Genomic DNA, 24,744 nt, shown 5'->3' with positions numbered 1-24,744 from the left:
AGAAAAGTTCGGGTTTAACACTTTTTGCAAGTGTTTTTACCCCGAACCAAGGTCGGGTTAAACGGCCGGTTGGTTAAGACAATAAATTACATTAAATGTGTACAATTGGGGAAGTATAAGTATTAGAAGTAATACAGAAAATCTGCTCTAAGTGCCTTCTGTTCCTATTTGATCTCTGTAGAAAAGGAGAATCAGCCAATCTGAAGACTGACCATTCCCTATAGCAAATATCAGGGATCCAGTTGCCTAGCCCTTAGGAGATGTTTATCTGGCAGGCAATCCTGTTCTGTTAGCCACTGCAGTATAGTGTTTATTCTCCCCAATGGCGTTGCAGCAGCAAAGGAGATAAAGCAGTTATCTATCTGTCCTCTGCTCTGTAGCTTGCTGCACTCCCAAATTACCTTTAGCTGTGCATGTGTCTATCTCAGCATCCCCGGCACATATATTGAGACTGTGTAGGCACTCGTTTTTTGCCTGGCTGACCTACTAGTGGTGTGTCTGTTTGTTTGTATTATCTGCTGTTGACTGCTGCCTATTTCCTGACCCTGTAATTGTCTGCTGTCTGGACCAGCCATTGCCGGTAACACCGACGCTTCTTTGTCATTACCCTTGGTTACCTTGTTTGGTTGATTGAATACCTTTGTATAAGTTCTGGCTCTGTTTATGGCCTATGTTTATGTCTCTATGGCTCTACTTGCTTCTTCTTGACTCTCTTGTACTGTGTCATATTTGTGGATCACCTGGTTACTGACCCTGGACTGTCTGACTTCCTTTTATATACCCTGTCCTGGACATGTGGGCTCCTGGTCCTCTGTCAATGCTTCCCCAGATGTCATCCCTTGTGCACAGAAGTCTTGCAGGGAAACCAGGAGTGGGATGGTGCTGGGACGGTGCAACTAGCCTTCGGGGGTTAAGCAGGGCCCTATTTTACATGAACAATGCTTAGTAAGATTTGGGGATTGGCCTTTGGTGAGCACTGGTGCTGCATTAGGGCCCTTACACTAGGATTATGGTCACCCGATCATCATTGAAAAAAGGCTAAAACATTGTGTTCACTACTAAATGTAAATATTCCAACCCCTCTATTATTCTTTATCCCAGGGGAAACTTCTATCTACTAACATTGCATTAACAATATTTGGGTGCAGCTTAATGTGTATCTAAACCTAAAACATTGTATTTGTTGTTTTAGTTGGGGAAGTAAATGATTAGAACACCAGGCAGGTTTGTGCCCTCACTGGGGAGAGTCATCCTATTTACCCTGGAGACAATTGTCATCTAAATAAATATTGATGGGAAATTCAAATTTGTGTTGTGACCTGAACAGGAATATGGAGGAAATCTTCCAATGGAAAACTCACCTTCACTTCATGTTTGTTTACAGGATGGGAACACAAATCTCCCTAATGTACTATCAGACAGACACATGTTTTACGCCTTCCTTACTTCATCTAAAGTAGAAAAGGAAGATAAGAAATAACTTTCTCTTTAAAAACTGGTTACAATGTTTATTATATACAAACTGCATAAAAAGACATTCACAGGGTATGTGTATATAGGGTAATATTCTTTAGTGGCACCGGCTTTGGGGTATTTTTTATTGGCTTAGTGGCCACCACTCTTTCCTTTGTAGCACCAGGTCCCAGGTTTGAGTCTCCGCCAAGGCACTATCTGCATGGAGTTTGTAAGTTCTCCCCATGTTTGAGTGGGTTTTCTCTGGATACTCTTCTTCTGGGTACAATTTCCTCCCACATTCCAAAAACATGCAGTTAGGTTAATTGGCGTCCTCAAAATTGCCCTTGGACTGAGGTAATTACATATGACTATTGTAGAGACATTAGATTGTGAGCTCCTTTGAGAGACAGTTTGTGATGTAATTATGGACTTTGTAAAGAACTGAGTAATATGTTGGCGCTTTATAAATTCAAGATAATAATTTGTACATTATATGTTAGTTGATTTGGTCACCATTCACTCAATAATTTGCCAGTCTTCCAATCCAGATTCACTTTTTAACATTCTGTCTATTAAAAAGCAAATATGTGATATTCCTACATTAATACAAAAATATCATTAAACAGGATGAACAATGATTCTCCAAATAAAAAAAAACACAGTCATACCGTGTTTCCCCGATGATAAGGCAGGGCCATTAAATAAGACAGCCCCCCCTTTTTAGAGAAAAATGTAAAATAAGCCCCCCCCCGCAAATAAGCCACCCACCGATACCTGCGCTTACCCGAATCGGGTGGTACGGTGGGTGACTCCGTGTGGTTCCTCCGTCTGCCTCCATGGCTGCGTGCCGCGCCTCGTCATGAAGAGGAAGTGACAGGACTGCAGTGCGCGCACGTGACTCCGCCCAAGCAAACACAGGCAGCTTCCCTCATCCCTCCCTAACGGAGACTGCAGGAGTTTGTTCACGGCCAGAACATCCAAAAGTGAGACACAGACAGGTTTCTTTTGCTGTGAGCAATACCACTTACTGTATATAAGCTTTAGAATGGGACATTAAATGGTACAGTATATGATGAATTACAATGAGACATTTAATGGTACGGTATATTATTGATTACAGATTACTAAAGAACTTAATTGTCTGATTTGCGTAATCTACAGATTAGTCAAAAATAATTTAGTTTTTTTGTCTAATCAATGATGTGCAGGCAAGACTCCTGTGCTAAAACTCCCAGAGTGATGTTGGTAAGCCATCAAGACTCATCTTCTGGAGGTGAATGGTACAACTCTGGATCTGGAAAACCAGAATGATTTTGTTATTTCATCATGTAAGACTCATTGTATGCACCTGGGCACACAAATCACAACCAACTCCGGGGTACACTCCTAGCAAACTTTATTCTGTAACTCGGATCAATCCGAACAGCAAGGTACAATAGGATGAGGCAGAAGGTGTAGTCAGGGACAATCTGAAGTCAGGGCAGGCAGAGTTCATGCAAGGTCAGATTCAGACCGGGTCACTGCTGGTAGTAAGTCCAAGCTAATGACAAGACACAGGAAGAAGACAACAAAGGTCAAAATGGTAATCCAACATAACAATACACCCAAACACACTGTAACACTGAGGATATAATGGGCAAAGGTGCTGATGACAGGGTCTCATTAAATGGGCAGAAGGCCCAATCACATTGTGCCACCAGGCGCAATTTAATTGGAGGAAACATACTGAATAATGAACCCCTTGCGGCCATTTTGGCAGGAAATTCAAACTTTACAGGCCCAGCGGCGAGGCAGGGGGTAAAAGAGGCACACATAGTAGGGCGCATGCCTCTTACAACAGGTTCCCCCAGTCCATGCTGTGCACAACTGCAGGAATGCTAAGGGCGCGTGCAGCACTGTGCACATCTGCAGGGATGGCTGGGTTCGTCCATGACAGATCCCTCCGCCTAGGAGAGGAGACACGCTGTGCGCAGAGCAGCTGCAGCCCTGGCTGTGCTGCCTGCTGCAGCTGTCTCCTCCGCACTGCCTGCTGCAGCTGTCTCCTCCACGCTGCCTGCTTCTGCTGTCTCCTCTGCGCTGCCTGATGCAGCCGTCTCCTCCATGCTGCCTGCTGCAGCTGTCTCCTCCATGCTGCCTGCTGCAGCTCTCTCCTCCGCACTGCCTGCTGCAGTTGTCTCCTCCGCGCTGCCTGCTGCAGCTCTCTCCTCCGCGCTGCCTGCTGCTGCTGTCTCTTCCACCATTCCTGCTGCTGTTGTCTCCTCCACGCTACATGCTGCTGCTGCTGTCTCCTCCGCACTGCCTGCTGCTGCTGTCTCTTCCACCATTCCTGCTGTTGTCGTCTCCTCCACCTGGATCACCAGAATGATTTTGGCAATCCATCTTGTCAGACTCATCTTCTGGAGGTGGATGGCACAACTCTTGAACTGGAACACCAGGATTATGTTGGTAGTCCATCATATAGGACACATCTTGTGTAGGTGAATGGTGATATTCTGGTACAGGTGCACCAAGATTTAAATTGCTGGGGGTCACTGATGCAGTCATATCACCCTGTATATCTGGATTCTGTGATTCAGGTGCTGTCAAAAACACACAAAAAACAGCTAGATATCTGAAATACAGGATAGGAGCTTCTACAGCAAATACTTACAGAGACTAATATAGTTTGCCCTCTCAACTACTCTAAAATAAGCATTCAGATAATATTTATAATATGAAAGAATGTGATTTGATAGACAACACTACTTGCACAAAGTTTCTACTAAGTCTGTATTTGTTCAGTCCGCTGTCTTAGTGTATTGATAAAATGCTAAAATAACTTTCGGTTCAGCCATGTTGGCTAATCAGCTGCAGTGTCCAGAGATCTTGTTTTAAATCATCTTCTACCCAACATTCTACAATGTATTGGGCCTGATTTATTAAAGCTCTCTAAGGCTGGAGAGGATACACTTTCATCGGTGAAGCTGGGTGATCCAACAAACCAGGAATGGTTTTCTTCAAAGTAATTTCCTATTTTCTAGCAATTGTTTTGCATTCTGGGCCAGATCAATTTTTGGTTTGCTGGATCACTCAGCTTTAAAGATGAAATTCTATCATCTCCAGCTTCAGAGATATTTAATAAATCAGGCCTAATGTGTGAATATTAGCTGCCAAATGGGCTGATTTTCTTTTGCTCTTTTCACACAAATGTGTAAGAATGTGTAAAATTCAATGTTCAAAATTACCATTTTACACAAACTACCAAATTTTTCTCACTATAAGATGCACCTGACCATAAGATACACCTAAGTTTAGAGGAGGAAAACAAGAAAAAGATATTCTGAACCAGTACTATACTTTGCAATTTACCTTGCACTGTGAGATAATTCTACCCCTCTTATGGCAGCAGCATAGGAGCTGCGTCAGTGTCCCTGATGCTGTCATTATCCCCAAACCTGTATAAAACCTGAAATTAATAGTTTAAATTAAGTTTATTATCAGCTATTGGGGTCCTCTGTGTACTACAAGTTTCTACAACAATCAGTGTGGGAGATATGAAGGTTTATACATTGGGGATAATGACAGCAGCATGGACACAGACACAGCTCTCATGCTGCTGGTATAGGAAGGGGCGGGATTATCTCACTGTACAAGGTGGGCGGGGCACAGATGATCTTCAGGGTCTATAGGACACGCCTACTCAGGAGCTCACACTGAAGCAAATTCCCATTGAACAAGATAGGAGATGCGCAGACAGAGCAGAAACAGCTGATTGTCACATCATTGTACACGCTCAATCAGCTGGTAGTACACATACCTAAAGTAGGATTATTTTATAGGACAAAGATCATCACACACATACACACGTGGTGCAGCTGTAACCCAGTGGCCGCTGATGGTACTGCAGCAGGCCGGCAATATTCGCTCCATAAGACGCTCAGATATTTTCCTCCCACTTTTCGGGGAAAAAAGTGCATCTTATGGAGTGTCTCTTTACAAATGGCCTTTCAATATATTGTTTATATTTCTCATTTGCAATACTTAATTTGCTTCATACCCTGATTGCCTAAACCTAGTTCCAGATTCATAATGTACCAACATCCTGTGTCCCCTGCTATGCCTATTGGATTGGCACACCTGCCCCTGTCTAAAAACCAATGTTTGCATTAATAAAGGGACTGGTGGGAGGAATTATAGTGAGCTGCAGACAATTCAACGCGCCATCCTTACACAGTGATTCCTGTTCACTTTGGTATGAGGCACACATGTATTCCCTCCACATCTCATATTGCATTGTGTACTCTCTCTGGAGTCCCGCCCTAGTGGCTCCGCCCCCACAAGGAACGCCCCATGAAGGAAAATTGAGAGCTAAAAAATAAGAATTTCTTACCTGGGTGCCTCCAGGACAGGATTTCTGTTTGTGGTTTCTCCAGAGATTTGTGGCTCCAGGTTACTTGGACGGTGAATTTTGGATCTTGTAAGAGATATCTTGGGACAGTACAATGGCTGTGACCATTATATGTCTTATCATTATTCTCTTTATATTCCTCTTTGGACTTTAGCTGATTCTCTCCTGATTTCCAGCTGATCTTCATATGTTTGGGATAAAAATTCTGGAGGTTCAGAGAGCAAAGAACATCCCCAGTATCACACAGACTTGTCTTTACACCTTCCAGGACTTGTGGCTTTGCTAATATTAGGAATAAAAATGTGTAAATACCATCAGTAGGTATTATTTTTAGGAAAAAAAAAACAAATTAGCTGAACCTTAGCAATGCATGTTATCCTGGTTCCATGGACTGTGTACTTCTGTTCCCTGTTTGGATCCTTTTGGTACCCAATACCTTTCATGTTTGGTCATTTCTTCATTCTGCATCACACTTCTTGTATTTGTTATTGCTGTACAAGAAATGGAAGCCGGGGACTCACAGTCCTCACAGACAGCAAAGACAGCAATAAATCACTGTCAGGGATTGCTATTTTTCTTTGCTCTACTAAAAATGGATTAGGGTTTATTCACCCTAATTAGAGAGGCATCACATCTACCAAATTGCAATAAAACTGATAGAGCCTCTAAAACATTTCTGCACAACCCAAAACAGAACTGTATTTTGCCTTGAAGTAGTCCTTCAAAGTAGTCTATATTAACCTAAAATTTGGACAGTTGTCTCCTGCTGCCCATGGTATTAATAAACTTAAATACATTTTTATGTAAAACAATAGAATGTTATAATACAAGATAATAATCAGGTAATTAATTGTACATAACATGATCTTCTCCCTGTCTAAAATGACCAGATATTTAAAGATAAAATATTTTATCCACGTCCCTATACATATACATACACATGTTCCTAGGCTGATACCTCCTGGGTGGGTAGATCTTGGTGGTTCCCCAAAGTACTCACTGGTTTCTCTTACTGACTTCAAGTCATTGTAGAATACATAAAATAATATTATGTCATCATCAGGGACCAGTGGGAGCTGCCGGGAACCATCAAGAATGGCACACATGAAAATATATGTTTCCTGGCAGACTTAAGGAAAAGAGAAAATGGAATTGTGAGGTGGCAGCATGGGCACCTGGAAAAGTGACAATTTTTAAATTAAGCTTTAACAAAGGTAAATAGGTTTAAAGCATTTGTGCTTGGACAGAGTTGCTTTAAATTTTGAACAAATTTGGGGGGACCTTTAAAAAATTTGCAAGCCAAAACCCCATCATTGCTAAAAATGTATTTTACACTTTAAAAATTCACTATAATTACAACTTTGACTTATAGGTGATGACCAAACAATAATAGCAAAACCCAATGACTGAACAGATATCTTCTGTGTCAAGAATTGTTAGGGCAGGGCCCAATTTACCTTTGTATTTTCTAAATGTTTATTTTAAACATCAGACACCCCAATTACATTAAATTAGTTGTTGCTTAAAACAGTATTGACACATGTATTGAAAATAAGCAATTGTTGTCTTACCATGAATAGACCTGGGTATAAATTCCTTGGTCTCTGTTTGTCCATTACAGGAGACAGTGCAGCTGACTATCACCCCCAGGTGCTTGGACACAGATGGTATAAATGTCAGTAATGACGTTATATTAACCAGCCCTTCTCTATCAGCCTCTTCTATATCCTTAGATAACAAGTAACCGGAGTCTGTCCGGGAATCTCCTCCATTGCTGGATATTTCTTCTGCTGGTTCATCCGTCAGTTTCACCATCCACTTCACATTGGTGTCCTCAGAGCAATAAGACACTGAGCAATACACGGTGACCTTCTCCCCATGAATCCATCGAGAAGGTCCCCCAATCTCCCCAACAATCCATTTTGGTTCATGTGCTGGACAGAAAAACACACAAAAATTCAATTTAGAAACAGAATAATACAGAGGGATAACGTGTGGGAAGAGAACGTATGTAGAAATGTAAGTTTTCTACAATTTGAAAACATAAAAAAAGTTTAAATTGTCATTGTAATGCGAAAAGATCACTCATGTACATCATCAGACATTTTTTGTTTGAAAGCAAAGGAGATAGAAAGGAAAAGGTGCGCTATCATTAAATACTGATATGTGTATCTATTGTAGTAAAGGTGATACCAGATAATATTATGAATTTCTTAAAGGTGAGAGCTAAAAAGCAATGGTACATTAGTACTCAGCACGCGCTGCACAGAAGTTACGATGTTGCTGTTGCACTCATTTTTAGTTTCTGTTGGATTTTTGGTGCAGTGTGCATGCAGTACATAGAGCTCTAGTCACATACAGCTACCCCCATTCCTTCTCTGCCATGCAAGTCTATGTGAGAACTCCGCCAACACAGAGCACACAGCAGGGGGTACAGGACAACAAAGAAATATAGAAGTGTGATACTTGAACTGGGCATTGACTTGCTTAATCACAAAAAAACATCTTTCAGTAACTCCTGGATCTGATGAAGCTTTTTACCTTTATCCCGTACAGACATCTGTCTGCTCTCCCAGTCCTTCATGGAGTCGTGTTTCCAGGACACCTTCACTGCTGAGTCTGAACCACTGAAGAAGCTTCCAGTTAGTTTATGTTCACTGCGAACACTGAAGGTGCCATCACTGTTCTGAGATGTTCTGTTTGGTTCTGAAATCTCCCCGTCATTCCATTTTATCTGAATATCCCTGGGGTAAAAACATTCTATATCCAGTGAGCACAGCACCTCTCCTGAATCAGTCAGGGACAGTTTTATAGGACTGGACACAATGGGTTTTGCTGGAATAAAGCAAGAAACAGTCACTAGAACAAACCCACAATAAATAATTGTATAAAGTGTCATTGTATAATTTTAGTAAATCTCCAGCATAGAAAACTTACAGTTTTTATATTTTCACCCTACTTTGGGCAACACACAAACTCAGAACAGAAAATGTATTATTGGGTTTAAAAGAATGTGCGAAATAACTACCCAGTAAACCAAGAATGCAAACTTGTATTCACAAAGCAAACTTGCACCTCTCAGCCATTATGATATTAACCTGCATGCCCTTTATCATTGTTATGGGGGATGTTTTGTAAGGGATTCCTCAAAAAGATTTGGTCTTAAATGGAACTGCTTTATGGGAGAAGTGAATGTTGCCTGGTGAATTTTGGTTGATTTCTGGGCGAATGTCACTTCATGTTTTTTACAAATATAATAATCAAATATCTCCAGCTATACGTTGTAAGACAAATTTTAAAATATAAGAATGATTTGAATCTCACCATAAAGACTTTTGCATTGAAAGGTCTTTACTTTTCCTTTTCCGCCATAAAGAATCTTACAGTCGATGGAAATGTTTTGGTGTTTAGCAATAGAAGGTGTGAAGGTCAGAGATGAGGTGACATCTAGAAGACCTTTTACATCAGATACATCAGTTCTCTCTCTGTGTGCCACATATCCATAAGGCTGATCTCTGTCTGTTCTCATATCCTCGGTTATTTCACAGATAAATCCGTCTGCTTCTTTCACCATCCAGATCACTCGAGTGTCTTCCATACAGTATGAGCCTGTACAGTACAGAGTCACCTTGTCCCCGCTGTACCATGTCTGGGGGCCCTGGATTGTATTCATAAGCAAAGCTGAAACCTCTGGAGAAATACAAAAATATACAAAGTTACCAAACATTTGAGATAATATACGCAGAACATACAATTAAAATCTTCCAGTGTTCTAATATGGTTATTAAAGACTAGGGTTTAATAGACAAATAATATGATGGTTTCCTCAAATATAAGTGCATGTAGAGAAATGTAAATCAAAAAGACTTACACTGCTGATAGTGTTCAGTAAAAAATGGAGCGAAAGTTCTCCAGAACACCTCATGTCACCTTTATACAATTTCAGCAAATATGCCCTGGAAAAAATAGATATTTAAAGCAGGGATGAGGATCGAAGTCAGTTCTGCAGTAGGTTAGACATGCAGTTAGACTGCCATGGTTTGCAATTTTTGTGGACAATTTCTAAAATTTGGGCGGATATACATCTAACCAGTTGGCTGGGTAACAACCAGATCCCAGCTGATGTTTGATTTGCCAACCACAAAGCATGTTGTAGGACATTGACTTAGAATTGGAGCACATTGGGTAGCTTTCCTATTGACCAGGGGTGGCTCATTCTCATTTACTCCAATGCTTTCAGAAGAATGCTCCAATAGATGATTATATTTGTGTGTATTTGGCTTTTATTTCAAATCTGTAGTCAACTTTAAAAACCTTACCTCTTTTAGGTCAATAAAATGTCACATCAAATATTATGTAAGGTTTAAAATTACATTGTCAGGTTTGGTTATGGACACTTCTAACTTTTTTCTTCTTGATACAAAACTAAAATATGTTTTATCTATAGATTGAATTACCTGCATCTCTGTACTGTACAATGCTGGATTGGAGGGGTATATCCAGGCTGGGATGCTCCACTCTACAGGTAAATTCTACTCCATTCTCTGAAAGATCCAATCTACTATATGATAAAACTGTTGTTGAAGAAAAGGTTTGGTTCTCCATCTGGTATGAGTAGATTTCTGAAATTTTGTACTTATCAGAACTGGAAATTTGAACCATATCTGGACTGCCGGTCTTCCTTTCAAACCATTTCACAACCAGAATGTTGGGGAAGTAGTCTGAAACCCGGCACTGTAAGAGAACCTGATCATCCTGGAAGATGCTTTCTATTGGGATGGTCTGCAACTTTGGGTGCCAGGGGAGATCTGAGTGTAGGAAGAAGAAACATAAAATCCTTTAAATATGAAACCTATAAAAGTTTGTATTGTTTGTGTTTGACCTAGTATGATACCATTGCAATATAATTGAGGAAGCATTGGTCAACCTGTTGTACATGCAGTACAGTAGGTGGAATTGTTCTTTAGTTCTCACAATGGACCTGATTTTTTAAAAGATTTCCAAGGCTGGGGAGGATGCACTTTCATTAGTGAACCTGGGTGATCCAGCAAACTTGGAAAGGATTTCTTTTGTTACTAAATATTTCTAATTCTGTACCAAGTTCTTTCCAGATTTGCTGAATCCCCCAGATTCACTGATGAAAGTGTATCTTCTCCAGCCTTTAATAAATCAGATATTCAAGCCTCCTTTGCTGACCTGCTGCTTATGTAATTATTTGTCCCCTGACCCTCTGAATGTTTGCTGCCTGGAGCGATCTTTGCCTGTTACCCTGACTATGCTTTGTCTTTTCTCTTGGACACCTTGTTTGGTGGACTGATTACCGGTGTATGACCCCTGGTTCTGTTTCCTGGACTTGCCTCTGCTGGACTCTCCTGTACTGCATTATCTGTGGTTCCTGACCGTGGATTGTCTGACTTCCTGCTTGTGTCCCCTGTCCACCCTCTGTCATTCAGCTAAGTTATAAGGGCATTTGATCATATGTATAAATATCTTCATAACATCTACTCAGAAAAGAAATAACCTAACAACATTTGATTCTAAGAGAAAGAATGTAGAGTGAATACAACACCCTAAAATTATTCGTATTCATAATAAATCAGACCCAATGTGTTTGTACCAAGGCTCAAAAAAATGAATAAGTTTACCTCTGACAGAGAACTCCTGAATTTGTGATTTCTCCATGGACTGATGTTTCCATTTCATTATGACTTTATTTGAAGGATCTTTGAATAATTCTCCAGGAACTGAACATTTACTCTCCAGATCAAATGTGTTTCCGAAATCACTGATCACATTGTCTGATGGAATGTTCTCTTCAGATTGTCCCATTTTAGAGAACCAGCTCACCTCCATCTCACGGGGATAAAACTTCTGTAATTTCACTGATATTTCTACATCTCCCTGACCAGATAACGTGAACTGGACTGGCTCAAGAAACTTGGGTTTAGCTGTAGAATAAAAGATTAGTAAATGAGCATTTATTAAAGCATAGAAACCACTCAAATTGTAGTTGTTTTACTCAATATCATGTCACCAGCTAAAACAAAGGAAAGAAGGAAATGTCTTTCTTTCACAAAATAGTGTACACCAGGGTTCATTTTTGGAACCATTACTGTTTAACTTCTTTATTAAAAGGAATAGTCTGCAGAGATGGAGACATAATCCTGCCCCTGTACTAAGCATTGGTCAGACCACATCTGGAATATGCCGTCCAGTTTTGGGTACCAGTTCACAGAAAGGACATTGTGGAATTGGAGAGAGTGCAGAGAAGGGAAACTAAACTAATAAAAGGAATGGAGGAGCTCAGCTATGAGGAGAGATTAGCTGAACTGAATCTATTCTCCCTTGAGAAGAGACGTATAAGGGGGGATATGATCACCCTGTATAAATATATAAATGATCCATAAAGAGAAAGAACAAGAGGGCACTTTTTTGCATCTGTAGGAAAAGAAGTTTAATCTCCGGATAAGGAAGGGATTCTTCACTGTAAGGTCTGTGAAAATGTGGAATCGGCCCCTCAGGAAGTAGTATTAGCAAGTTCTATAAATTGCTTTAGGAAAAAGCTGGATGATTTCTAGAAGCACAGAAAATAACTGGGTTTTAAGGCTTTAAAGTAAAAACTACAGTGACCGTTGATATAGGAAAAATCCTATTGCCTCATGGAATCAGGAAGGATTCTTTTTCCCCTGTTGAAGCAAATTGTACCAGGTTTTTTTTGCCTTCCTCTGAACTAACTACATCCATAGGGTTTTATATCTGGGTTATGTTTGATTCCCTAGAGGTTGAACCTGATGGACTTATGTCTTTTTTCAACCTAAACTACTATGTAACTATGTAGTTTAAATGCAGGAAAGAAATTTGGTTGGGACTTTATATGAATCACAAGAAATGCACAGTTTGGTTAGGTCTGCTGAATATTATGATGTCATCCTTTCCCTTCTTCACCGATTTAGTACTATGAGTGTATGGTGCATTAATTTGGATTTCTCTATAATAAATGAAAGTGTATCTTATCATCAACTAATGCGCTGGAAAGCTTTGGTGACACACATCTAAAGTTCAATCAAATCTGATGCTTCCAATATTGGAGGCTCAGAATCACATGTGAACATTACCTTGGGTGATCTTAATATAAATCCAGCCTGTCTGAACAACACTCCTCCAAATTGCCCATTAAGGCACTTTGATAGTTGCATACCTAGTTACATTCCCTAGTTACAGTGCAGGTTCTTGTGCTAGTGGGCATTATTATTATTATTATTATTATCAATAATAATATTAATAATATTCATAATAATATTAAACAATATTTGTATAGCACCCACATATATGCAGCGCTGTACAGTAAATAGGAATTTCAAATGTCAGACGACAGTGACACAGGAAGAGGAGGGAACCCTGCCCCGAAAAGAGCTTACATTCTAAGAGGTGGGGGAAGCAGCATAAAATAGGAGGGGGATATGGAGTGATGGGTGAGTACTGAGGGGTTTAGGAGACAGAAGAAGACAAGTAGGCAAGTTTTAAGACATGAGTTTAAGGGCTCTGTGGTAGAATGTGCTAGGAGGAATCGCAATTTTTCCTGAAATGGCGGCTGCACGTCTAAGGACTTTAGAGCTTCCACTACGATCTTTAGGCACTACAGGGGATGAATAGGGACTTGTCCCCATTCATTACCTGTAGTGCCCTGTATTCTTAGAATACATAGAACAGCGCTGCAACAGCAATCACGGTTGCCGTGCTGTGCTTCTACTACATATTCTTAGATAGTTTCAAGGGGAAGTCACCATTCATCCCTTGTAGCTCCCAGAGATCCTAGTAGAATGGCAGGAGTCATCTGCAATTCAGTTTTGCCACTGTGGCATCACGTGGGAAACTGAACTGCAGTCCTCTGCAGTTCCACTACAATGTCCAGGAATTACAGGTGATAAATGGGGACCTTGCCGTGCTGTAATTTTACTATGTACTCTTAGATAGAGTTTCTCTATCTAAGAATACAGGGCACTAAAGGCGATGATTGGGGACAAGTCCCCATTCATCCCTTGTAGTACCTGGACATTGCAGTAGAACTGCAGAGGTCATCTGTAGTTCAGTTTTGCCCCTATGACGTCACGTGGGAAACTGAACTGCAGTCCTCTACAGTTCTACTACAATGTCCAGGAACTACAGGTGATGAAAGAAGACTTTTCCCCATTCATCATCTGTAGTGCCCTGTATTCTTGGATAGTAAAACTCTATCTATGAATACGTAGTAGAAGCCCAGCACGGCAACCGCAATTGCTGTTGCAACGCTGCACTATGTATTCTTAGATAGAGTTTCACTATTTAAGAATACAGATCACTACAGGAGATGAATGGGGACAAATCCCCATTCATCACCTGTAATTCCTGGACATTGTAGTGGAACTGCAGAGGACTGCAGTTCAGTTTCCCACGTGATGTCACAGTGGCAAAACTGAGCTGCAGATGACCTCTGCAGTTTTACTACGATCTCTGGACACTACAAAGGATGAATGGGGACTTGTCAGATAGAGAAACTTTATCTAAGAATACAAAGTAAAATCACAGCACAGAAAGAGCGATAGCTGTTGCAGTGCTGTTTAATGTATTCACTAAGAATGTTTCACTAAGAATACAGAGCACTACAGGTAATGAATGGGGACAAGTTCCCACTCCCCACACAAGTCCCCAATCTATCTAACAATACATAGTAGAAGTACTGCACGACAACCATGAAATAGCAGAAATAGCTGGAAATAGTGGTTTTTAACGCAATTTGCCCCAAATAAATTCGGATAAAAGCGAATCTATTCGGAAAATTCGGTGAATGAAATTTTCGAGAAATTTGCTCAGCTCTAATGTCCAGATTCTACTCAGAGTTTCACTTCATAGTGAATGATGCATATACATCAGGTACTATAGACTCTGAAGATGAGGGATTATCTACTTATCCCACATCCTAGAGTGCCCACCTTTTATTCTCTGCCCAAGATTCACAAAAGTATTAAAAAAACCAATGGGCAGAATGATCATAACAGGTATTGGGTCTATCCCCTCACAGTCTAGTGAATTGGTGGATATGTACTTAGGACTTATGATTTACAAACTGCATTTATATAAATAAATATTACCTTCAATACAAAATGTGCCCCGTCATATGCCAACATTTTTGATTGGGAGGGAAATCTTTTCTCCAACCAGCAGATACAACAATTTCATTGTTACATACTGGAAAATTTTCAGAGACCATATTATTATTTTCTGGTCTGACACTAGTACTACTGTAAACAACTTCTTTGAATGCTTACAGAACAACCAATATAACCTCAAATTTACGATACAGTACAGCCAATACTTTTAGATACGTATTTCAGAATTTTGAAAGGGTGTACAATTAAATACTACCCTGTATCAGAAAGAGACATCATGGAACACTATTCTGTATGCAAGAAGCGCATCCTAGATCACTAGAAAACAGTATCACCTATGGTCAATACATCAGTTTAAAACGAACTTGTTCCAGTGAACAAGACTTTTACCTAAAAGCTAAGGCTTTAAAACCTAGGCACATACCGGTAGGTTTAAAACCTAAGATCACATACAGTAATAAAATTCTGAAAAAGGCAAATCAAAGAGCCACATTTTCTGATCATAATCATTTGTTATATCAACATACCTCACCTACACAGAGTGACAATTTAAGAATTATCACAGCCTACAACATACAACATCAGAGCATCAAAAATATCATATCCAAACATTGACATATTTTGAAAGGAGACCCTACTACAAGCAAATTCCCTATTCTCTTACCCACCTATCACATACAGGAAATCCAAGTCTCTTAAAGACACTTTAGTCTCTAGTCACTATAAAGCCTTCCAACCATCAGAAGAACTTAAAATAATCCCTGGTACCTACAAATGTAGAGAACAATGTCAGTGGATTCTAGAAAGTCCAAATACTCTACTTCCAGATCAAACCATACATATTTTGAAACATCACATAGATTGCTAAGTAAATAACTCCCTGAGTGGAGCAAACTGTCGATGGAAATTTCCACATCTGTAAAACTAAAAGGGCATTTAGGAAGCACAACTAGGAACATATTTACATGAATCATGCCGGAAGAAATATTAACTCAGTTATCACATTGGCACTCAACACAACTTTGAGAAAAGATTTATTACATTTTCGCACTGGATCATATCCCCCATGACCCTAGAGGTGGGGACACAGATAAGAGATTACTACAGTTGAAAGCTGTGACGAAAAGAAGATCCCACTGTGATGCCGGGGTGCCTCCCCATTGGGGGCTGTGGCCGGGTGGGAAATTTCAAAGCAGATTACTGAGTCCCCGCCACTCTGCTGCTCACATCTGCAGTTAGATGTGATGCACCATTCAGGATTTCTGTATGGTGCATCACATTTAACTGCGGATGCGATCACCAATAATAAATTTCGGGGGTGATGCTAGCGGCGATTTCCCGCTGGCATCACCCTTCGAATTTACTATAGCTGCTCGCATTAACCTGGAGAATATGAACCCGCAGCCTCCGGGTGATGTGAGCAGCTTCATTGGTGGTTGCAGTGGAGTGAGCGGGGCGGGACATCCCAACCCCATCACCCGGCAAGATCTGACATCTTCCGGGTGATGCAGTGAAGTGATGGATTCTGGGGGAGGGAAATTTACTATGTAATCTGCTTTTAAATTTTTTTTACAGTAAAAACACATAAAAACACAAAATAAAAGTATAAAAACACATTTTTAGTGCTCCAAGCATCATTGCCCAGTGCCCTGATTTACATTTTGCCCACTATTATCCCTGACCTTGATGTGACCTTTTGATGACTTATAATATTTACTTCCTGAATGTATCATTTAATCACTTTGTCTTTGACCTTGATTGTTCCTGATTGCTGGAGACTGTATGGTATCCAAAAGGCATCTCGCTGGCGCAAGCGCTGTTTTGGAGGAATATGAAAGCAGCGATAGCGATTTGGAGTCCCTTGTAGAATGGAGTGCACATGGTGCTCCATCGACCTTGATGCAGACCAGGTGGCACCGCCAAGATTTCCATTCACCGGTGCATCCGGGATAAAAATTGAGGCTGAATGTGACAACCCCCTGGCATACCTGAAGTTGTTTTTGACCGATGAAGTTTTTGAAAAAAATTTGAAAAACAGGTAAGCTGCTCTTGTGTTTGCTAACTTTTAGAAAATTTTTTGCTAATTTTTTTATGCAAACATGTATGCTGTTCTGTGTTTGCTAACATATTACTTGCAACCTTCACACTATAAAGGAACATATCCTAAAATACATTTTTTATTTTGTTTTATGCAGGTATGCTGGACAACAACAAGGTGCTCCACACCTGAGGTTTGCAAGAAGCAGAAAGTGGGAACCTGGATGACATTTGGCTGATTTTGGGCTTGGTGATCCTGCAGGGAATTATGGGCAAACCCGTGCAGAAGTGGTACTGGTCCAAGAATAAAATGAGTGCCACATCCAGTCATGCCGGAATACCGCTTTTCACTTATCATGAAGTACCAAGACAAGAAAGATGTGTGCCTGATGAGTACAGTCCATGATGCCTCCACCGTTCTGGTACATACAAAACGTGGGAAAGAAGTGATGAAGCCACAGGTGGTTATTGACTACAACAACACCATGGGAGGTGTCGACAGAGCTGACCAAGCCATGACATTCTACCCAACGATCAGGAAACAGCAAAGGAAGTACTACAAAAAGATTTTCAGGCATCTAGTTGCGCAGTGCCTATGGAATGCCTACATTCTGTACAGAAGAAAAACTGTCAGAGGCCTGTGAATCATTCAGACTTCATTTTGCAAGTTTCCGAATCCATAGTCAAGAACTACCAAACACCATCAGTGGCTATGAATAGACCTGGACCTCGTGCTTCCACCATTGTCAACCCAGAACGCCTGACCGGTTGTCACTTCACTGAATACATCCCACCAACCCAGAAAAAGGCGGCACCTACAAGGATGTGCGTGGTTTGCTGCTCAAAGGCCAATGACAGAGGAAGGAAGAAACACAAGGAAACCAGGTTCTACTGTCCTGACTGTGATGTTGGGCTTTGTGCAGCACCCTGCTTCAAAATCTACCACACCTGGGAAGTCTACTAAAAATGTAAATATTTTTTTTTCTAAAATCTGCATATAATTTATCTTCCTATTTATCAATATTATTGCACCCTTGTTTTGAAAATTTGAGTTAGAAATTTTTGATAAAATATTTTTTTTGATAAATTACATTGTTGTGGTCTTCTATTTCATTATTTTTTATAATTATGTGTTATATTATATTTTATGATTATATTATAAATAAATATAATTATTATACCCAGGAGCTAATCCTAAGAATTACAGGCCCACAATATAAACAAAAATTTCTATGCAAGAAAATAGAATCACTTTTTGCATAAAAAACTGACAAAATTAGAACGCTAGGGGGGATTTAATTTTTGTCCTAAATATATGGTTCATATTGAGTATAGGAAAATATCCTTTGTATCATCATTCATATAACTCTCTAGAGTACTGTATTACTATGCAATCATATGTGCACTATTGTACCATTCATATTATATTATATTGTATGCTTTTTATGAACAACAGTCCTTGTATATTTATTGAAATTTCAACACTTTAATGTTTCTTACATCCTGAATCAAGCCCTTATGGTCATAATTGTTTGGTGGATGGTGATGTGGCATTTATTGTTTGATAACAGAATATCCTGATATTTTTTTGTTGGAGCTAAGTACTCTGGATTCTTCATAACACAATATGTATCTTTCTATCTATTCTCTGTTCAATTATGTAAATGCAGGTGACAGCCTTGTCAAAGTTATCTCATTTAAGATCAGGCAGACACTTCTTTGTAAAAAAAATTGAAATGACACAAATTTACCTTAGAAGACTATCTATTGATAGCACCAGTTGTTGTCCAAAATTTCAAATTCTATTTCTAGTGACCCATTTGGCCTCAGGATCAGCCCTACAAGGGACAGAAGCACTCGTGATTTCCATATGTGGGTGCCACAAAGCTGGGGGATGATCTTTATGGCAGCATAGGCTGCCATTACCCCCTGATTTGCTTCCCTTTCTTCTCTGATCAAGGGTATTTACACTGGCCAGGACTTGCAATATGAGGTTGGATATTCCAGCCCATGCAGGTGAGGGCTGTCCCCCCTAGTCTGTGGGATCCATTTTTTTTTTGTCTCTCCTTCTTTTCGTCTTTCACCTAATAAATCATCTATCCTTATGATCACTGTCTTTAGGACCGGTTTACACATCCACATACCCCAATCATAACAACAGGTTAGTATATAGAAAGGTTTCTCAAATAATTAGGTGTGCCTCACACACAGAAAGACTACTTCAGACACTCAACCAATAATAAAAACATTATTATGAACTGCTTTACTCTACCATTTATTCACAAAAGTAAGAAACCCAAGATTATTCTAATACTCTAAATAATTTATGCTTGACAACATAATTCTGACACCTATACTTACCTTCCATATAAATAGCTGGGAATCAGCATATAACTTCTTAACACATCGATCTAACAGTAACACCAAGCTTTGATGAAAGGAAATAGAATATAGTGACAGAAAGTTAACCTTGCAGCAATCTATTAATCAAAATAATAGCAGCTGAAACCATCTCTTGGTGCAATTAATGTGAGCAGATTTAATCTCTTGGTGTTACAACATCCTAATAACATTTGTTCTACATTACCAACTCTTGGTGTTTTAAAATGTTTTACCATAGAGACAAGCTGCTGGCATTTACAGTTCTCACATCCCTAAGTCAGGACTCCTACACTATAAAAATAGGATATATATATAGGGTGTCATACTCAAAAACAGTGGGCCAAAATAAAATCTTAGACAAAGTCACAGGCAAAACTTGGAACTGAAATAGCACTGCTACTACAATTCCCTGCGTCAAGAAATGTTATGAGTGGCTGGAACTCCCTGTTCACTAAAGTAGAACCGCTACTACAATTCCTTGCGTATTTTCACCAGTCCAATGTGGGGTCACGCATGGGCAGAGAGGCCACTGGTTTATAGACTCGAGTAGTGCTGGGAATTGTAGTAGCGACAGGCCAGCTGCAATTCATATGTGGAATTCCTTCCTTTCCTTTGATTTTACAAGATTTATCTAATAACCATGTAATTTCTCAAACTACCTCCTACCTCATTTTACAAAATCACTTGGAGCATTCCTCTTCACACACTTACAGCCAGATCTCATAGTGATTAATCTCTTAATACTTTTCCTTCATTTAATCCCTGTGTGATATTGTGGAAAATATTTAGTGTGTGATATTGTAGAAAATATTAGGTTTGGATCTCCCCTTAAAGTTAACAAAAGAGTCTTTCTTCCTGGGTAGGATCTCTGTGCAAATTGAATCTATTCTAAAATGAACAAAGGATCTTCCTGTATGATCCTTGTGCTAATCAAAAATATCCTTAAGGTTAAAAAAATGGTCTTTGTTCTCCCCTTTCAGCAAAAAGTGATCCTACTATTTTTTTTGCATAGAAATTTTGGTTTATATTTTGGGCTTGTAATTCTTAGGATTAACTCCCGAGTATAATAATTATATTTATTTATTATATTAGAAGAATAAATTATAATATACATAATTATAAATCATTATTATAAAAAATAATGAAATATTAGACCACAACAATGTAATTTATAAAAAAAAAAGTTTATCAAACATTTCTCACAGAAATTTTCTGAACAAGGGTGCAATATTATTGATAAATAATAATATAAATTATATGCAGATTTTAGCTGAGCCTCCCCTTGTAAGCCATTAGACTTTCGAAAGTGCTGACACCTATTTCTGGCACTAAGGTTTCCTGAAAATTTTGTAGAATAATCTGAGACACTTCCCAAATTTTCTTGAGTTTTGGTGCAGGATGGCTAGTCTCATCAAATTCTTCATTGTTTGCGAACTGCAGGTACTTCATGATGAGGAAAAAGCGGTATTCTGGCATGACTGTGCCAAAGAATGGAGTGGCAATATATTTGTTCTTGGACCAGTACCACTTCTGCATGGGTTTGCCCACAACTCCCTGCAGGATCACCAAGCCTAAAAACAGCCAAATGTCATGTCATGTGCGCACAGCACTGACCTCAGGTCCAGAATCATCGCTCAGTTCACTTTCATTGTCCTATGATGGTGGGGATGTCCCTGCACTGCTCACTCTCCTGCTCGCAGTGGCAGTGGCATGGCAGTGGGTGACACTAAAGAAGCAGAAGCACAACTGCGGTTTATAAAGGCTAACGGTGTTTGCTTCTGTCTAAGCACATTGTGGCAGTCTACTTTGTGAAGGTGTGTTTGGCTAGGGTTAACAGGAGTGGTTAACCTTGCCCCCATGACAAACCCCTCTTCGGCCTGTTCACGTGTGGACTATTGCTGAGCGTGCTGGAAAGTCTATGCGCAGAGGGCATTCGTCACATCCTGTATTAGTTTTGGTACCTGATGTTCACTATTTGTTTATATCTTCCAGAGAATATTGCATTGAGTATGTCTTTAGGGATACTATGACTTCACTGTCCCTTGTATAACAGTGTACAGTGTGATCATATAAATAAGTAAATGATAAAATAATTAATATAAATTATATTTCTATGAATAGTCATTAATGACCATGGTATGTATACATGAGTATTGTGATGTTTTATTACATTTTATTCTAAGAGTTACTTGCAATCTTGATCTCATTGATCCCCTGAGGAAGCCAATAGGCGAAAAGCAAAGCCATAAGAAAGCACTGTAATACTATATTAAATATATGTTGTAACCAGTTAAGATAAATTATAATTTTGTTACTGTATATTTACATCTTTATATCACTAAATAATTTAGAATAGTTGGTCTCTGTATAGAATCAGGGCCACATGTAGCTGGTTTACTAATAAACACTAATTATACAAGGCCTATACCCTTTCTTCATTGTATTTCGAATTATCAAGCTAGGCATACATCACACAAAACTATACCTATCAAGAAACCCTTCCTACATGTTTTAACTACAAATATTAAGTTAGAGAGGGGTTGGACATAATGAAGAAAATAAATATTATAGTGTTTGTGTAGCATGCTCCACAGCATTTGCTTCACCATATTATGCAGTATGCAGGAACAGGAGCTGAGGATTTCTTTTATGATCAGAAATAAAGCAACAACTGATTATCAGGAAATATCTGAACAGTCTAGGAGTACATAGTTGGTCAGGTTAAAAAAAGACATAAGTGGATCAAGTTCAACCTTTAGCAATGAAGCCACTTAGATGGCAAATAGCTCCAGGTTATTTGTATTACAAATGTTTTGTTGTTACTTATTGTGTATAATTTCATAGTTGCATTACTTACCATTAATAGACTTGACCTCACAGATTTTCTCTTCCGTATTCTTTTGATGGGTGAGCCTGCAGGTCACGGTGCACCCCAGATGTCTGGATATTGATGGAATGAAGGTCAGCTTTGTGGTGACATCATGATGTTCCTTCCTGTGGTTTAATTTCTCCTTTGTCACCTGGTATTCCCTGAGCATTAGAGGTTGTTCTTCTTCCTTGTCACCTGATACAGTGTCTGAGACCTCATATTTATTGCCATCTCTGTCCTGAATGACCCAAGTCACCTGGACATCCTTGGTACAGTTAGAAGCCCTACAAGTCAGGGTGGTCTTTTCACCATCAGTCCATACAGGATCCTCAATGTCACTCACCACAAATTTCTGATTGCCTGTATGGGACATAATTATGTTTCATTTTTTGCGCAAGATGCATTAGTTACTTTCATGTATGTATTACAATATATTGTATATGACGTTGTGGACATGTTATATATTAGCTTAACTTTACAAATTATATAACAAAGGCATATAAATTGATTTACTTTAATTGATGGAATGGATTCAGTAGAAACAGAGCAGTGGGGGTCAACTTGTTTAATACTGGGACCTAAAATACAGCCCTTGGGATCACTGAAGGGTTGTAGATAATATTCAGTGAATATAATGCTACGGGTAGATCAGTTACTGCACAGAAGATGGATTGCAGGGCAGACATTTTACAGGAGATAGTGGCTTGGAAAATATTACTAGAGACAGTCACAGTCTGGACAAAGTTTACATGGAATTGATAAAGTTAATGGATATTACTCACCTGGTTTCCTCTTGAAATAATATATAGCAATCAGCGCTATCAATAGAGCTCCCACAATTCCGCACAGCACTCCAACAATTATGGATACATTGCTATTTGCTGGAAATAAGGAGATAAAAATGATTTGTATCATTAGCATAAATACAAAAAACTCTGTATCTACAATGAATGCACACAAGTTGAAGGAGATAAAGGACCATGCAACCCACAAAATCATAAAAATAAAATCAGAGCCAGTCTTCGGAAAGCAAACAGTCAAGATCTGATTACCTGAAGTAATTGTTCATGATTGCCTTCATATGGCCTGATGTCATTAGGAGGAAGTTAGTGATCTGTCTTCCATAGTGCTGACAACCCCGATACTGGGTGCCTCATACTCATCCTCACTCTCTTCCTTCACCATAAAACAGAACAGGCCGCTCAGCAAGGGTGGTCTATACAGCCATCATTCCATGTATACTTCATGATGTACAGTTTTTATTTGCTCCCCTTTGGCCCGATAAATAAATATACCACCCCTGGTAAGTCATAGCTAGAAATCTCCAATAAGCAAAGTTCATGGTTGCTGCTGATTGGAGAGTTCTAACACTGACCCATCAGGAGGTGTCTGACCTGTGTGCTGGGAATTGGCTGTAAGATTTGGAACATCGTTTGAGGCAACTGGAATGTTTTTGGTGGATTGAAACTGATGGTTTTAATTGGGCCTTAGACACTTTAATCAAATGAAAGAATGTGATGTTTACCATAAAGCAGCTGGATGTCTTTTTGTAATTTTGTTGTGAGGGTTTCATGGTTGACTAAACAGGACAACATCTTTGGAGTGACATCAGATGGTATATTCCAGGTCACGTTAACAGAGTAAGTGCCATCAGCATTTGTGTGAAATTCAGTCATTACTGAGTCCTCTGTGACTGTGCCGTCCTTGAGAATTTCCACTGTGATATCTCTGGGGTAGAATCCATTCACTGAGCATAATGCAAAACTGGTCTTGTCCTGCTTCTTTATTTTCTCAATCACGACTGATGGAATGGCTGGAAAGGAACAACACACCTTTGTTAACTATAAGAGCAATTTTCATGTAATTCATACAATATTTGTTGCATGTTACATCAGGCCTAGGGGGATATAAATAAGCATAGATTGTTCTTGATACCTGCCATGTAATAAAATTATGTAATAAAAAGCACAAAGTTGTAAGATAGAGGCTTTAACTACCACCGCTCCTGTGCGCACTGCTCAGTGCCATGTATTATGGTAGCACTGATGTACATAGACCAATAAAGTATATTTCATAGAAAGTTTCACTCTCCTGTTTGTCCTGACCATAAATAAATTTACTTTTTATAAAAGGCCTTTTCTAAGTCACAAATTTAGCATATGCTACTTATTTTATATTCATAGGAGACACTTTATATTATCCAGTATGGAAACTAAAACCTTACGTATGTACTTATTGTTTTTCTGTTATATCTTTATCAATTAACAAAAGTCTCTCAAAAAAGTCCCATGCAGAAGTCTATCTGCGAAACGAGTCAGCAGCCAGAAACAACTGTGTACTATGCGATCACTTTCAATGTTTGAATGTAAACATTACAGCCAAGGGCCATTATTGTATGCACTAATATCTGATATTTTATGAACTTTGCACTCTATTTCAAACGCTATATGATTTACGTAAAATCCACT

At 39.3% G+C, this 24,744-nt stretch overlaps 1 protein-coding gene across 1 annotated transcript; it reads right to left on the bottom strand.

Annotated features, from left to right (window-relative positions):
• Positions 1-8,333: 8,333 nt before the first annotated feature.
• LOC140334710 (uncharacterized) lies at positions 8,334-24,218 on the bottom strand. The gene is made up of 8 exons (XM_072416950.1): positions 24,212-24,218; positions 23,802-24,089; positions 23,059-23,157; positions 22,265-22,636; positions 11,488-11,790; positions 10,300-10,650; positions 9,167-9,532; positions 8,334-8,677 (listed from the first exon to the last, which is right to left on the bottom strand). The coding sequence occupies exons 1-8, from the start codon at positions 24,216-24,218 to the stop codon at positions 8,334-8,336; spliced, it is 2,130 nt and encodes a 709-aa protein (XP_072273051.1).
• Positions 24,219-24,744: the final 526 nt, after the last annotated feature.

This window comes from Pyxicephalus adspersus, chromosome 7 (genome assembly GCF_032062135.1).
Source record: "Pyxicephalus adspersus chromosome 7, UCB_Pads_2.0, whole genome shotgun sequence".
Taxonomy (NCBI): Eukaryota; Metazoa; Chordata; class Amphibia; order Anura; family Pyxicephalidae; genus Pyxicephalus; species Pyxicephalus adspersus.
This window is presented reverse-complemented; position numbering and strand designations above follow the sequence as displayed.

Excerpts from the sequence above, each read along its gene's own strand:
- LOC140334710 (XM_072416950.1), bottom strand. Across the intron at positions 22,637-23,058 it reads TTATTTCAAGAGGAAACCAG|GCAATCAGAAATTTGTGGTG; the intron begins GTGAGTAATATC and ends TGTCCCATACAG. Across the intron at positions 11,791-22,264 it reads TGAGGTCAAGTCTATTAATG|CTAAACCCAAGTTTCTTGAG; the intron begins GTAAGTAATGCA and ends TTTATTCTACAG.